General features: G+C 38.1%; 1 protein-coding gene across 1 annotated transcript in view; it reads right to left on the reverse strand.

Moving 5' to 3' along the window:
* Positions 1 to 14726, reverse strand: part of LOC104407532 (serine/threonine-protein kinase MRCK alpha-like) — a gene marked incomplete at its 3' end in the record, with an annotated part of 70509 nt that extends 55783 nt beyond the window's left edge. The window contains exon 1 of the mRNA XM_010016842.1: positions 14549 to 14726. Within this exon, the coding sequence (XP_010015144.1) occupies positions 14549 to 14726 (178 nt within the window). The remainder of the gene's footprint in view (positions 1 to 14548) is intronic.
* Between the last annotated feature and the right edge of the window lie 397 nt (positions 14727 to 15123).

Genomic DNA, 15123 nt, shown 5'->3' on the forward strand with positions numbered 1-15123 from the left:
ATACTCAACACACAACACACTTGGAATAATCTGGAGAATTAGGTAAAGCAAGACTTGGTCCTACCTATCCTACCGCTGATTTGAAACCACTCAAAAGCAAGGTACATATATTTGGGGAACAAAGGCTTTGAGCTTCACATTTAGCCCACACCAAACATGAAGGTTTAAGGAAGAGTCATAACTCTTAGCAAACATGGTTCTGAACCACCATTCAAACGTGCAGAAGCTAAGCAGAGGGCAATGGCCAGAAGGCCTGTGCTCTGGCATACCACTGAAATGGCAATGGATCAAGCTCTCTTTCCATGCTAAGGTTTCCTTCCTGAATTATTACATTGACTTTTCTTGTGTTTGTCTTTCTCTTAGCATCGTTAACAACATAAGAAAAGTATCAATGGATTACTCCACGTATTTAAGTTTGGAATCCTAACTACTCTTCCGAGCTAATAAGCCCCCAAACAATGTACAGTATGGTACAGTATGCAATTAATCATATCACAAGAGAAACATGCCTCCTCTTTTCCAGTGCAGCCATCTGCAGTAACATTTCTAAGGAATTGAATCAACCCACAGGAAAAGTATTAATCATGCTTAGTGTAGAAAAAGTACCTTAAAACAAAGATTATTTTGACTGTGCTAACAAAGCCTAGGAGATTCTTCAGCGTGACTATTCAGTCTCAGCTATCAGTTAAAGGCACAAGAATCAAGAGAGAAAAAGCATTCAAAAGGATGAGTAAAGAAATTATTCTCCATTTAATCCACAGCTCACCTACTACAGTACTAAGCTTACGAAATGGAAGGGGCTCACTATACTAATACTACATAAAAGAAAGCTTCTTCTGTTACTTGACATTGAGAAGAGGAGGAAAGGACCCAAGAACTTGCAGGAGAACATCAAGTTCTGCTGTGCAAGTTGGGACTTACATCAAGAAATCAGTGAGTAACTGGCTCTACACCCTTCCTCAATATAGCTCAGAGAAACAGACACATTCATCAGCTGAAAATACAAAGAGTAAAAACATTCAGCAGACATTATTTACAAGCAGGAAAACCACAAATGAGCTATTGAAGCTCTCCAGAACAAATACTGATGTAGGATCTGGTTTTGCACTAGCTTGCACTTTACTCAGATGTTACTGTTACACACATACACACAGTAAAAGGCATTCTAAAACCCGCTACTGTCCTGCCTGCCTTTGATTTTACACAGGTGTGAATGACTATCCACTACTTCAGATGGCATGTGGTCAGGCTTTTGTTAATGCTTTTCTCTAAGAAAGCTCACTTTAAACAACCAAAGAATTCATCTGAAGTTACTCTTCCCTATCCATCTGCTAATGAAGCCAAGACTGGCCTAAACCCCCAAATTCCAGTCACCATGGACTAGCAAGAAAACAAATTCATTTTAGTAGGCGTATTACCTCAGAGCACCAATTCACTTGTGACCTGTAAAAGAGAGAACAGGAGGCAAGTTTCTTAAAGTCCTACTGCAATGAATCAAGAACAAGAACCCTGAATCACTGTCATTTTACAAATACTAAATGTGCAACAGTGGAGCAGAGGAATAGCTATTCCTTCCCCACATTCAGAAAGTATGCACAAGGGCTCACTATGGCAATAGACCACGGAAGACAAAATCCAACCCTTGTCATACTTGCACTCAAGACCTCAGGGAAACTCAATGCCTGCTCCAATTCCTCTACTCCAGGTACATCATTAAAACTACCCTGGGACACTTCAAGAACTTTTGCTGTTTGCATCTGGCAAAGCAAAAAGACAAACTGCAGCTACTTGTAGAAAATGTTTCTGCACAAACAAAACAAGAAGTAAATGCAAATTGTGAGACAGTAAAAACATTCAGAAATACCCTTATTAAACAAATTCCCCCATAAACAACAGCTTCCAATGCAAAGTATCATGTATCACATAAATGACACTGTGCCTGGGAGATTGTTACTACATGCAAATTAATATCTCATGAATAGTTCTCAAATTTTTCTTTTGCAGTACTATTTAAAAAAAAAAAAAAAAGAAAAGAAAAATTCAACACTTCTCTCCCTGGCCATCATGTTGGTGTTGGTGACAAAACCATCTCAGGGCACTACAGAATGTGTTCCAAAGTCCTTAAGCACAAAGCACCGAAATAAAACTAACTAAAGTAGAGCATCCATTCTTCTAGTGTAAAGGTGAGTTTTTCTTACTGCAGTTGCTTTAAAAGTCAATTCCTTGCAAGGTAGTTCATGGTGCAGTGGGTACAGGCAGGAAGCAGATACTCAGGGGGACCAGGCAGAAAAAAAAGGAGGGGTAGGGAAGGGGCAATTCCTGCTCTGCAGAAACAACCGTACTGTGAAATTGCCTACCTCTACTGTCACATTTACCTCAATTAATGACTAAATACAAGGTTATAAAAGGACATGACTCAACCCTCAGTTAAAACTTTGCCGAGCAACACCTCTGCACATACAGCTTTCCAGGAGATAATCTCCAGCGGTAGCTGGAGATTATTATCAAGAACTTCTGGTTATCTCTCTCAACATCTTATCTGACTTCCTGAAAGCACACAAAGTTTTATGGGAAAACTTTCTAGTGTAGCAACATCATAAACAAATTCCCCTTCTCATCCCTTAAACAAATTTTCCAGCCTAGCACTTACTTGCTCCAATACCACTACCAGTCTTCTCAAAGTCCACTCAAGTGAAGCAAATCCTATACGCAGCAGCAGCCAGTTACAGATCTCTCTTACAAATTAAAAGTAAGAAACAAGATTTAAATGCACACATTACATTAGATATTTAGACACCCTGGGAAAACTCTGAAATACCAGTGGCATACATCTACTTCACGGGGCTGAAGGAAGATTTGCAAAGGTGAAGTACAAACAGCTGTATGAGTTAAAAGAAGCTTAATTTTTATGAAAGTCCAAGTTCAACATACATAAACAGTTACTCAAAACACAATTCTGGCAAGCATCCACCTGACCACTGCAGAAAAGAGCACTTCCCTTACAAGAAATAACACAACTGCTGCTGCTCTGAGTTGTACAATGCTGACCTTACAGGAGAAATAGGAAAGAGGACAACACAGCAACAAGAACACAGAAATAAGGTTCCAAGCTTTCTCGAGTAACACCACCAAGAAAAACAGTACCCAAACAGTACACTGAAAATTCAGGCAAATAAATAAAGCACTTACACAGAAGTCAGAAGCCACACATACCTTCAGGAACTTCCACAGCAAATGTATCAAAGACTTTGAAAGCAAAATTCAGAAGGAACATACACTGAAATACTGAATTTTTGAATGGCCTTCAACAAATCACAGCTCTGCCTCCACTTCTTTGCAGAGGTATTTAGGATGCTAATAACCCCCTCTTTTCTAACAGATTTTCAAGGCAATATACACAGGTGCCCAGTATCATTGTAGATTATTTTCTCACCAGGAATCATACTACTGGAAGAAAGGAAGAATATTTACAACCCTCCCAACTCGGAAACAAAAACACATGTTTCAAGTAGACCTTAATTTTTCAAGTAGACCTTGAAAAATTAAAGCAAAATGAAGAAAATACGCTCTCTGGACATGTAGAAAAAGCTACAGTGCTTGAACTCTAGTTTTAAATACTTAACCAGTTAATGCCCTCAAGTAAGTGGCTTGGCTTTCTTTAGAAGGTCGGCAGCAAATATGAACTGCTTTAATACCTCACAGGTATCAGTGAATTAACGTCACGCTCATCTCCACTAAATGAGAGCAGAATTTGGCTTACAAATGCCTTCTTCCTAACAGGCAGACATCAGAGTTTTGTCTCATTGCTGTTGACACAATGCCTAACACCCAAAGTCTGTAAGGTTTAATGTAATAAAGTGTTTTCCTATACATATAATCTGTGGGGGAAAAAATAGCACCTACGTCCTCAAGTGCCAGGCAGAGAAGAATATGGTATGAGACACACTAAGGCAGAGAAAGATAAGAGAATCTGGGTTTACTCATCAAGTCCTAGGCTGTGAGGCTCAAAACATTGCCAAATAGCATATTTACAGACTTCAAACATTTCCACCTTGTTTGAACACTCCAAGTGAGAAAGGACATCAGGTATTACACAATGCAAAGAGCTATGCTGCTTTTATAAACACCCACACACGAAGGACTCCAACCCTCTGTGATAGGTGTTTATGCTTAACTCAGACATGTGGTTTGACATGCTTGACCTGGCCTCTCTTGAAGCTAATGAAAATTATGCCACTGGCTTTTAGTGGGATTGGGGGTGCGTGTATGTGTGTTACTGAAAACAACAGTCAGCGCACCAAGAAGAAAGCCTTGTAGCTTTGCCAAAATTACTCCATTTACCATCTTCCATGTCCTGCAAGTTTCCTGTGCCACTTCCCATAGGAAATGGTTTTGTAGCCCTGATGCTAGAATGTGGCTAAGAACAACCTTTGCACGCTGTCACTGTAAGAGCATACGATCTCACATGCGAGGGTGAAGGGGAAAATACAGAGAACTGGAGAAGGTGTGACCAAGAGAAACTGAAAATCTAAAGTAAAAGGAAAAGCAAGTAGTAGTCTAACGTTAGCAAAAGTGCCATGAAAATCTATCTGTCATAAAACTTTCTTCAGTGCTTTAGAATCAGTAGGATAACATCAAACCCACTTTATCTTACTAATGAAAATACTTGCCCCAAACAAGTGCATTAATTTGATCTAAGCAGATCCGACAGTGCTTTATTAGAGAAAATAGTTTCCTTAAACTGGAAAAGAAAAAAAAAATTAAAAGAAACTAAAATTAAAAGGAAATCCCCAAAAGATGGAACCTTTCTCCAAAATGAAAGGCACGTGGCAAGAAACCACTGTTCTTTTAGAGACAGAACAACATTTGCTTAACTCCTAGGTTTTAACATGTAAAATTAAATGTTGCTGAACACAAGCAGTCCTCACTAAGAATTGTCAGTTAACATTCTACTTCTTCATGAAGGTGTGAGGGAGGAAAAAGCAAAACAAAACACAAGATCACATGGAACAAAATTAGACAAGTTTTGAGTACTACTGATATGAGAGTTTAGCGTTACTGAAAGGTTTTAATGCCACTGATTCAGCATGTTTTAGAACTGAATGTATTGAGGCTTTAGAAAGCATCCATGCACTGCAACATACCATGGAGTCTCTTCCCCAGGAAGAGACTTTTCAGATGTTAACATGAGCTCAGGCAGCATACACTCAATGGCACATTTATACAGATACTCACTGCAGTAGCTAAGAAACTATGTCACTAGAAGCAACTGGTTCTCAGATCATCTCTCAAGTCAAAGGACCAAGTTAACTAACCAAGAAATACAAAGTTAACAAAATAATACACACCAGCTATAGTAATATGCACCACATACTTTTTTCTCTTAGCAACCTTAACTCTATTTAGAGTTTGCTTTTCCAGAGTCTGCATTATCATCAGTGGAGACATCAAGTCATCCCTTACTTTCAGAAAAATACAAGAATATAAATACAAATAAAGCCAATCTACCACAAATACTGAGGTCCAGTAAAAAAACAATATGCCTAAATTTATTTTCATAGTTAAATTGTTACTCTTTTAAAGATACACAGGTTTAGAAATACATCTTTCTTTTTTAGCCAAAAGTGGTTGCTAGCTACGAAGTTAAAAATAGTCAATATCGGGGGTGGAGTGACGCAACAAAATAAAGCATCTTAGGACAGAAGCAGCACAGCTAAGTGATAGAGATTTTCTCCACAAATTTCTATTTGCGTAGGAAGCAGCTTCTGTAATTCCCCTCTAACATATCAGATCACAGCAAAAACAAGTCTCTTTTGTGTCAGTCCTACCAAAATCATAAAAGGATCCTTCTACATTATCACAAAATAGAACGACGTCAAGTGTTTTCTAGAAGTTGGGGGAAATAGAACAAAATTATTCCAAGCCTGTTAATGTAAGAATCCTTGTCTTGCAGTTACAAAACACACAGGGAAAACTGATTAAAGACACTGACTGATACTCTGCCAAATACCACAAAACACACAAATACACCAACACTTTCTTTTTCCAAGGAATTGCCATCATCAAAATTAGACAGCTATTTTGAAGACCCCTATTCACAATTAGAAATATTCTCATTGTAAGAAGAAAAGCTGTGGTAACAGAGAAACAAAAAGGTTCACTGAACTTGTCCAGCAAATATCTATCAGAAAAAGCAGGTAGTGTCAAAATTGGGTTCAAAATTGTAGCTGCCTTCTATGTTAAGAGGGAATCCGAGAGGCAGCCTCTTAAACTTGGCACATAGAAGCTACAGTAGCTGAAGCCACTGAGGCCTGGGCTGTCACAGTTCTAGCCCCCTCTTTTTGTACCAATGCCAGTACAATCCCTTCACACAACTGGATCAACAGATTTCAACACGTTTCTAAAGTGTTAGTTTTTGACTGGATTATGCCCCTCTGCTCATGTAAGCACCAGCAAAATAGAGATCAGGGGATTTAGCCAACCTTAAGACACCATCAAGTCTGCTCCCACCCAAGATAAAAACAGCGAGTTACCATTAAAATACCAACTTATTTCCTCCTCCTGTTATTACTATGTATCCTGCAAAACATTCAAACAACACAGTGCTTTATTTACACAAGGCAGTGTGGTAAAGGTGAAATACCTATAATGAGCAGGAGCAGGAAGCACCTTGTATGCCCACAGCACAAGTGACGTTTTCTTAAACCACTCTGCAGTCACAGAACTAAAGTCATTGCCACCCTTCCTACCACAGCTTCGTTTTACTTTTAAGTATTAAAATGACAAAGCTACACTCTCATTTAGTCTCTTCTTACTTAGACTACATGAGTAAAACAGATCACAACTTCTTACTCACTGTCAGAACAAACAGCCCAAGGCCCCAGCTCCACAAGAACTTACAAGTAGCAATGATTCATGTTAGTAAATTAATTGATATGTACTGGATCTAATAAGAAATATATGGGGTGTTTACAGAAAACACTGCGTGGATGCACCCATAAGTAAAGCCTATGTGTATTTCTCACATAGATGATGACTTTTTGTAACCATTCTCCACACGCAATCTCTATATTGTGAACTTGACCAACAAAATGGTGAAAGCTAGGAGGTGACTGGGGAGAACAAAGGAAAAAACACCAGTCCAAATCCAAAAGCCAAGATTTTGGCCATGGGAAGATCAGACTGACACATGGATAGCCACACCATATCTTGTTCGAATGAAAAATAACAGAATTGAAGCGGGGAAGAAGGCTTAGAGAAGAACATTAAAGTTGCTGGCCTAATTCCACAACGATTGAAGGAAAAGTCATGACAGTTATTAACATCTACACATGCTTTTTCCCCTCCGCTTTCGAATGCCACTCTAAACTCATCTAATCTCTCTACAAAAACAATACACTTCTACTAAATTGCTGAGCAAAATATGTTCTAAAAATTCATGGTTTTCCCTCTGAATGGCCTACAAAACACTGCAGTTCTTAACACTTACAAGCTCCAGATCAAAAACTTCACAAAGACACAGAGAGAAGATGCATTAAGAAGCTGATTCCTAAGAATAAGAAAACCCCCAAAACTGCAATATTATGTAACAAAACTAATTTAAATCAAACTGGAAGTCTGGATACGGATAAGGAAGAATTATGAAACACAAAGTCTTAGAAGTCTGGCTACACCTCATGTGGATTTTATCCATGGTGACCGCTAGTAAACCTAATTAGGCTGTATTACTAGAAATGAAGCAAACTGACCTGTCTGAATAGAAAATTTTTGCCATTATTATTAAGCCTAATGTCATGTTTAAACTATTGGAAATAAAAATCTTGTGGTTAACAAAAGACTGCACATGACTGACCTAAATCACTTGCATTTTTTAAGGATTTTAGTCCACATTAGTGGCATTCTCAAGCTTAATGAGGATTTTAGGAAAAATAATGTGTTGAAGTAAGTTACATTAGAGTAGAACAAAATATTCTAGATGTTCAGCCAGAATGAGAAAATCAAATTAAATAATTACAAATGCTTATGGAAGGAAAGCCTGCTTTGCCAAAAGATAAAACTTAAGTTGGCCTTTGATTTTGTCTCTGCTATCCACTGTACCTTTTTTGTCAGGTTTTACAGCTTAGCAACAGGATCCAACTGCTTCTGGAAGCTTTCTGTGCAAATGGAGATGGTAAATATTTTACAGGATAAAAAGTAATTAGGGATGCTGTGAATGGGTTAATATTTTGCAAAGCCACATCCAGGATCTTTTCCAGTGTCCGCTTTTAGAAAATAATACGGGGAAAGACAATTACCAGGACAGTAGCCTGCATCCACTTTGCATCTGCAAATTCCATATTTGCAATTTATTCACGATAAAACTGCCCAGAGAAGCTGTGGCTGCCCCATCCCTGGCAGTGTTCAAGGCCAGGTTGGACGCAGGGGCTTGGAGCAACCTGCTCTAGTGGAAGGTGTCCCTGCCCGTGGCAGGGGATTGGAACCAGATCATCTTTAAGGCCCCTTCCAGCCCAAACGATTCTGTGATTTTATAATTCTCTTGATCTTTGCCAATAAATACATACATATATATATATATGTCAAAATATTAAAATATACTGGGCTAAATAAGCTCATTGCTTTTATAGCACAATATCCTTCATTCAGCCAACTGTGAACTATTAATATGCTACAGGTTATAAAAGAGTACATCAGTAAAGTCCAGGAGAGAAGGGCCAAAAGATAAAGAGTTTAATCAGGTACACACGTGCATAGGGTTATATGCTACTCAGAGGTGAAAAATTCAAACACACCCTCAGCAGAACGTGTAACATTTATGACTGTCCCACAAAAACTATAGGATCAACCCTTTAACATGAAATGTCTCAGTAACAGGGAATTTACTGTGTTGTCATGAGGTTTATAATGCCCACTAAGCAGAATAACTCGTATAATTGTATTTCTCCATTTGCTCCCATTAGACCAAAGTATGCTAGGAATTTCTGTACAGAATAAAGGCATTCCTAAAATTCCTGAAAATGAAGTATTAGTTAGCTTTCTAAGCAAACCACACTCCTTTGCTATAGGAAGGACTAACAGAAGTCAGCCCTAAGTCAACCTAAATACACAAGACTCAAAGCCAGAATACCTTCAAACTTCCCAACTCCAAAACAACAAAAACAACCAAAAAGAACATCCTTTAAAATACCTTAATTTTAAGTAAAAGTAAGTTTAAAAAAAACTCGGTGTACTGTAAACATGTTAAGAAGCAAACGTGATACAACAGGTTAATCCCTCACTCTCCTGGGAACTGGCTTTAACCCTAATGCAAAACAAGTAGAATTAACTGGATGGTCTCACAGCTCATTTGATCACATCAGGACTGTTGATGAACAGAGGAAACTAATTACTCTAAGTTTAAGACAAGAATAAAAACAAATAAATGCAGGAGAGATCACAATTCAGAAGGCACAGAGGTTAAACAGAGCTACCTAATAGTAAGGTCTGCACAGGCAACTGTTCTACATTTTTTTCCCCTTCTTTTTCAGGTAATCTGGTATAAAATTACAGCTTTATAAAAGCTCTTGACACAATATTCTGAAACATAGAGATTTGAAGGTCATTTCTGTTTGACAGCATTAAAGAACCTCCTTCTCTCACTTTAATCATAAAAAGCAATTATCAGCTGCAGCTATGTAAAAAGAAACAACAGTTCACATAAAATAAGCAGTAGAGTGTTATCATATGTAAATACTAGAAAGTTGCACATCAAGAATGCCACAGACTTCTACATAGATGGATCCCCATGCACTGCAGAGGCAACAACGAAACAACTCACAGTTAGGCATATGCTTAAACACGTTCAGTGGCATTGACAAGCAGAATGCTCATTATTTCCCAAAAAGAATTTAGTAACTGGTTTTGCTTATATTAATCAGATCAAGAAATATTCCCAGCTTTATGAGTATAATAAAAAAAAGGATCATTCCTAATTTTTTTGTCTTGAAAAATGTATTTCTACTGGGTAAGACAGTACTAAAGTTAGATAGTAGTAAGCATCAAAGTCTACTTTAAAAAAAAGGAACACTTCAAGATGTTGAGTGCCAAGTCTTTCACTGCTATCTCTGCTAACAGTAGGACCTAAATAAAGGATTATTTTTTTAACAGTCTGTTTTAAAAACAAAATATAAGGAGCTCATAGCTGAAAATGCCTGTGATGTCTTTCATGACCTGCAGAAGAAAAACACCGAAGAGGCGCAGGAGTCTAGAGGCAAGATTTTGGTTTCTTTTGTTACTCATATTTAAATAACAAACCCAGCTCAAAAATAGGCATACCATTTTTTCTTAAGAAAGAATGTGAAATTGCTAAAAAGAAAATACAGAAAACCTCTCCAAAACTCTGTCTTGAAAAAATGCTTTCATGACAATAGAACGATTTTGAGTGTCCGGTCTATGACCATATCAGCACTGCATGAACACCACAGTATTTCAGTTCTACTGGCGGTGAAACAAGAACAATTTAATCCATCTTCCAAAGCCTCTTTTGGTAGATTAAAAAAAAAGCAACATAAAAGCCACCAAAGGACAGTTTACACTTTTCCTACAAAGTAACAGATGCAGTCAAATCACTGACTTCACCATACTACTGGTAGTGCCCTCCATCTTCCCTCCCTTATAGCTCCAAGTGTTTTTAAGTTTATTCTAGTTTTCTTTCAATGCACCTTAAATAACATTGTTCTAGTTTCTTTTTAGAATCAATTCAGACTGAAGCAATTGTAAAGGAAGTTTTCCCAGAACAAAAACATCTTTAAAAGCATCTATCACTATATTTTTCTTTCAAGTTCAGCTTATCAGCCTTCATTACCTCCCTCACAGTCTTGTGTCACTGCAGCAACTCATACACACAGGGAAAGAAAAAGCAAAGTGCTTGGAATTCTCAATAGCTTTTTCTGGTAACCTCCAGTTGCTATAATTAGACAGTCCCCTTTCTAAATCACAAATACAAATACCAATAGAGATAAAAATGAAAACTAGCATCAAATACATGGAACAAGCCAACTCTAAATGTTCCGTTCCCTTCCCATCACCTCAAAACGCACCCTGATTTTACCCACTGAACTCAAATACAGTGGTTGTTTCCATGGTTGTCTTTGCATATAAAATACCTATGTAAATTAAACAACAAAATCAAATCATCTTATTTGCATGTCACAAAATTAATAACATATAAAAATAAGGAAAATAAGTACATTTTCACCATAAGCAAAAAAAAGGATTGCAAAGTAATGCAGATTCTAAATCACAAAGTAATTAACCTGACACTTCAAACCAATCTAATGTAATTTCAAGCACCTCAAGAAGACTGAAAACCTATAAAAATGTAAAACTCAGCTTCACACTGCAGAGACCTTCCTTTCTCCACTTGCTGAATTCAACTTGTAGTATCAAACCAAAACACGAGATGAACAACCAGTTCAAATGCTCAACTGTTTTACCCAGCTTCACTTTTTAATAAATTATAGATCCAGGTAACAAGTTCATAAAGTAGTCCTAAAAGATCCAAGGACTAGAACGTGAAGCTTCTTAGTTCCCCTAAATATAGCAGCAGTCACATGGCTGTCACTAAGACCACATTAGCTTTTCCATGCTAGAATACCTCCTAAACCTTTACCCCCCAAAATGCAGACTGTGCTATGAATATTCAGTCCTACATGATATATACATAACATGTACCATCTCAGACCTAGAACAGCTTAAATATACATAACCATGTACACCCTGCCAAAAAACACTCCTCCAAACCCCCACAAAACCAGCAGTAGCACCTCAAAACTGCACCACTGAAAAGCAAGAAGAAAATCATTTGCTGTTGTGCTCAGCAGGGGGCTGTGATTACCAAAGAGCTATTTATTAGCCTTTTCTTAGAACTATATAAATAAAATCTACCTTGCTTCTAGAAAAAAATAAGTTTAAAAAGCACTTTCAGCTTAAGATGATGAACAGTTCTCAGGGGAAAATTTGTGCTTGGCACCTTGGGAATGCACAAACATACAAATTCATGCCATTCCAAGACCAGATCCAGTGATTTCAGATTGCACTCTTCACAGTAATAAAGCAAATTCGTGGATGCTTGGTATAAACCCACAAAATGTCTTTCCAAGATAGCAACCAACTGACACCCACCAGCAGATATACCAGGCACCAAGTTTTAGTTCACTGATAGGAAAAATAAATTAAATACACACCATTTTATATGGTACATTCAAGACTAAGAGAGCTTCGCATAGAGCAGCTTTCAGAACTCCCTGGTGTAACACTGGTGGCATTTTCCCTACTGGTCAAATGGGGAGACTGAAAAAAAGCAGAGTTGAAAGCACTTCAACATTGAGTCACTGAGGGAGGCAGGGGCAGAGCCCATGATTTCTGGCTGCCAGCCTTCCACTTCTGCCACTACTCGGCACGTCTCCCACTTTAAAACCACACATAACCTCTTTCTAATCAACCACTTGCACTGTTTCCCCTTTTGGGGAGAGAGATATGCAAGGTCATGATCATATCAAAGAACAAGTTACCCTTAGTAACTTCACTGCACTGAAGGGTATGCCACCTCTGTAAGAACCCGATTTTGCCAACCCCCTGATCTCCACAGAAATGCCAGAGAGCACCAGTTTCACCAGGAGGGCTGACTTTCAGAAGAGACAACTCATGTGAGTGTTTGCAGGATAAAGACATCATTCACACAGATGCTTCAGTGGCAGGTACTAGAAACTGCTACTCTTGTATTTCACCTCACAAACCCTCTAGAAAAAGCTCTTAGGGTAGAAGTCCAGATTGCAGAGCTAGGAGCAGTGGACTCAGGCAACTCAGTCCTGAAAACGAGAGGAACTGGCCTCATCTGAAGCTCAAGAGTCCTGCTAAGGTATAGCTGGGAGCACGAGAGCAGAAAAGTAGCAGGAAAAATAGGCCAGCAAGAAACCTTATTCCAGCCTTTCCAAAACAGCGTATTATTTCCATCAGCAGCCTGTCAAGTTTATTACAGAAACCTTTGGGTACTGACAGAGCCTTTGTAATGATGCATTTATCCATCAACCAACCACCACTGAACACACCAGCACCCAACACAATGGGTCCTGAACACACCGGTACTATGATCTCACTGATATGGTTAACTTTTGTTTTAATTATTATCTACAGGCTATCAGCAGGCTAGATCTGCTGCAGACTACACTAGGTTCCTGCATACAAAATACCCTAGGAGTCACCATATTTTCCCAATCTTTCACAGCTTCTGTGTGCCAGTGACAGTTTTAGAGGGAAGATTCTTCAGAAGTAGTTTAATTACTATTTCCTCCTTAGCTAGAAGGCATTAATTATAGCCTGTTCCTCCAGATAACAAGAAAACAAAGACCAGTGCAATATGAACGGTAAGAGAAACTTAATTACTGAGTCAGATGTCCTTTAGATGTCAGTATGACTACGGAGAGGAGCAGGAAAATAAAACACACACATCAGCCTCAAGTTGTTAGATCAGTTATCAAAACAACGTCTTTCCTCACCGACTTCATTACAAAGAGCTGGACCAGCTAATTAATCAAATGCCTGGTACATGCTTAAAAAATGTGTCCTTTTTTTTTTTTTTTTTAAATAAAGGAGGCTTGCTGATGTATTTATTACAAAGCAAATGTGGTAAGTGGTTCTGCATGTAAATGCAGAAGTGCAGCATGACTTTGAAGTTTGAAGGTCAGATACAGTAACCATTCTCACGGAGGTTCTTATGTCAGACTGCATCTTCTGTTTCGCATCTAGGTTTAGGAGAAGGAACAAAAGGAAATCAAAAGAAAAATATAGAGAAAACTAGTTCTGTGACATCTTAAGAAGAACTGGAACACTACCATTCACCTGTTCGCATTTAAAAATCTGCAAACACCCTACCTCCCCCAAAATGAAGAAAGAAAAGAGAAAGGGGGACACACACACACAGAGAGCATTTCATTCTGCTTTCCAACTTTGTTTCCCTCATCAGGACAAATCAACCTAATTAAGTCAGCAATGATTTTATGTTTAAGAAGAGAATGTCATCTTCTCCATTTCCACAGACATTACAAACCCATATTGTTTAAGAGAGCTGGAGGGTTTTCTTGTTGATCAACACCTTTATTTTAAAGCAGTATAGATTTGAGCGCAGATCCAAATCAGAGGATTGTGTCCTGATCTTTTTCCAGGCATTAGAGAATTTATCCCTCATCCTTCTATATTCCAAACAACTTCAGGATACAAAACTCACCAGCTGGGCCTGAAGGCAAACAAATATGCCTCATGTACCAGAGTCTGATCCATGTCATAAAAGAAAGGAAAAAAAAATAACTTTTTACGTGCATATCTCAAAGATGAAGAACCAATATGGATTTCTTTTTAGCACCACAACCACACTTAAATACAGTAAAACTGATAACAGTTCCCAGTAAAACACTGAGTTATAAACAATCCCCTCTTACACATAACAACAGAGACATTATACAAAGCAGACAGGAACATGGACGGATGTACACAGAATAAACACATTCAAACTTACCCCACTCTAGATACTCAAGGATGTTCTTCTCTCTTCTCAGAGGGGAGTTATTACATTCATCATAAAGGCAGATGAGTATATCCAGCAAGGTTTCCACACTGAAGCATTGCCCATTAGTCTGAGTTGGCCCATCCAAAATAAACTGCTCCAACTGCTTCAAACGCACTTCTCCAGACATGGTTGTTTCAGTTTGCATTGGGGTTTCTTTTTTTAATGATTATTATTACTTTGCCCAAAAAAAAAAAAAAAAAAAAAAAACACAACAAAAAATATAAAAAATATTTTGAGGGTTTTGTTGTTTAAAAAGACAACAACAATATTCTTAACAAGTGTCAAACTGTGATGGTGCTTGACTTCCAGCCCACCTCGGTGTTCCCAGCCTGAAACTAAACCCTTGCGAGTTTCAAACACACATATAGGGTGTTTATCTGTGTATGCGCAATTTTTAAGAGAACAGTTATCATAAAATATATATATATCTATATTTATACGGTTAATGAGGAAAAAAAATACTCATGGCCGCTCCTGGTGTTTTAATAATAATAATTGCACTCAAATTCAACCAGGACTGACTG

The sequence above is a fragment of the Nestor notabilis genome, unplaced genomic scaffold, assembly GCF_000696875.1.
Source record: "Nestor notabilis isolate BGI_N333 unplaced genomic scaffold, ASM69687v1 scaffold11316, whole genome shotgun sequence".
NCBI lineage: Eukaryota > Metazoa > Chordata > Aves > Psittaciformes > Psittacidae > Nestor > Nestor notabilis.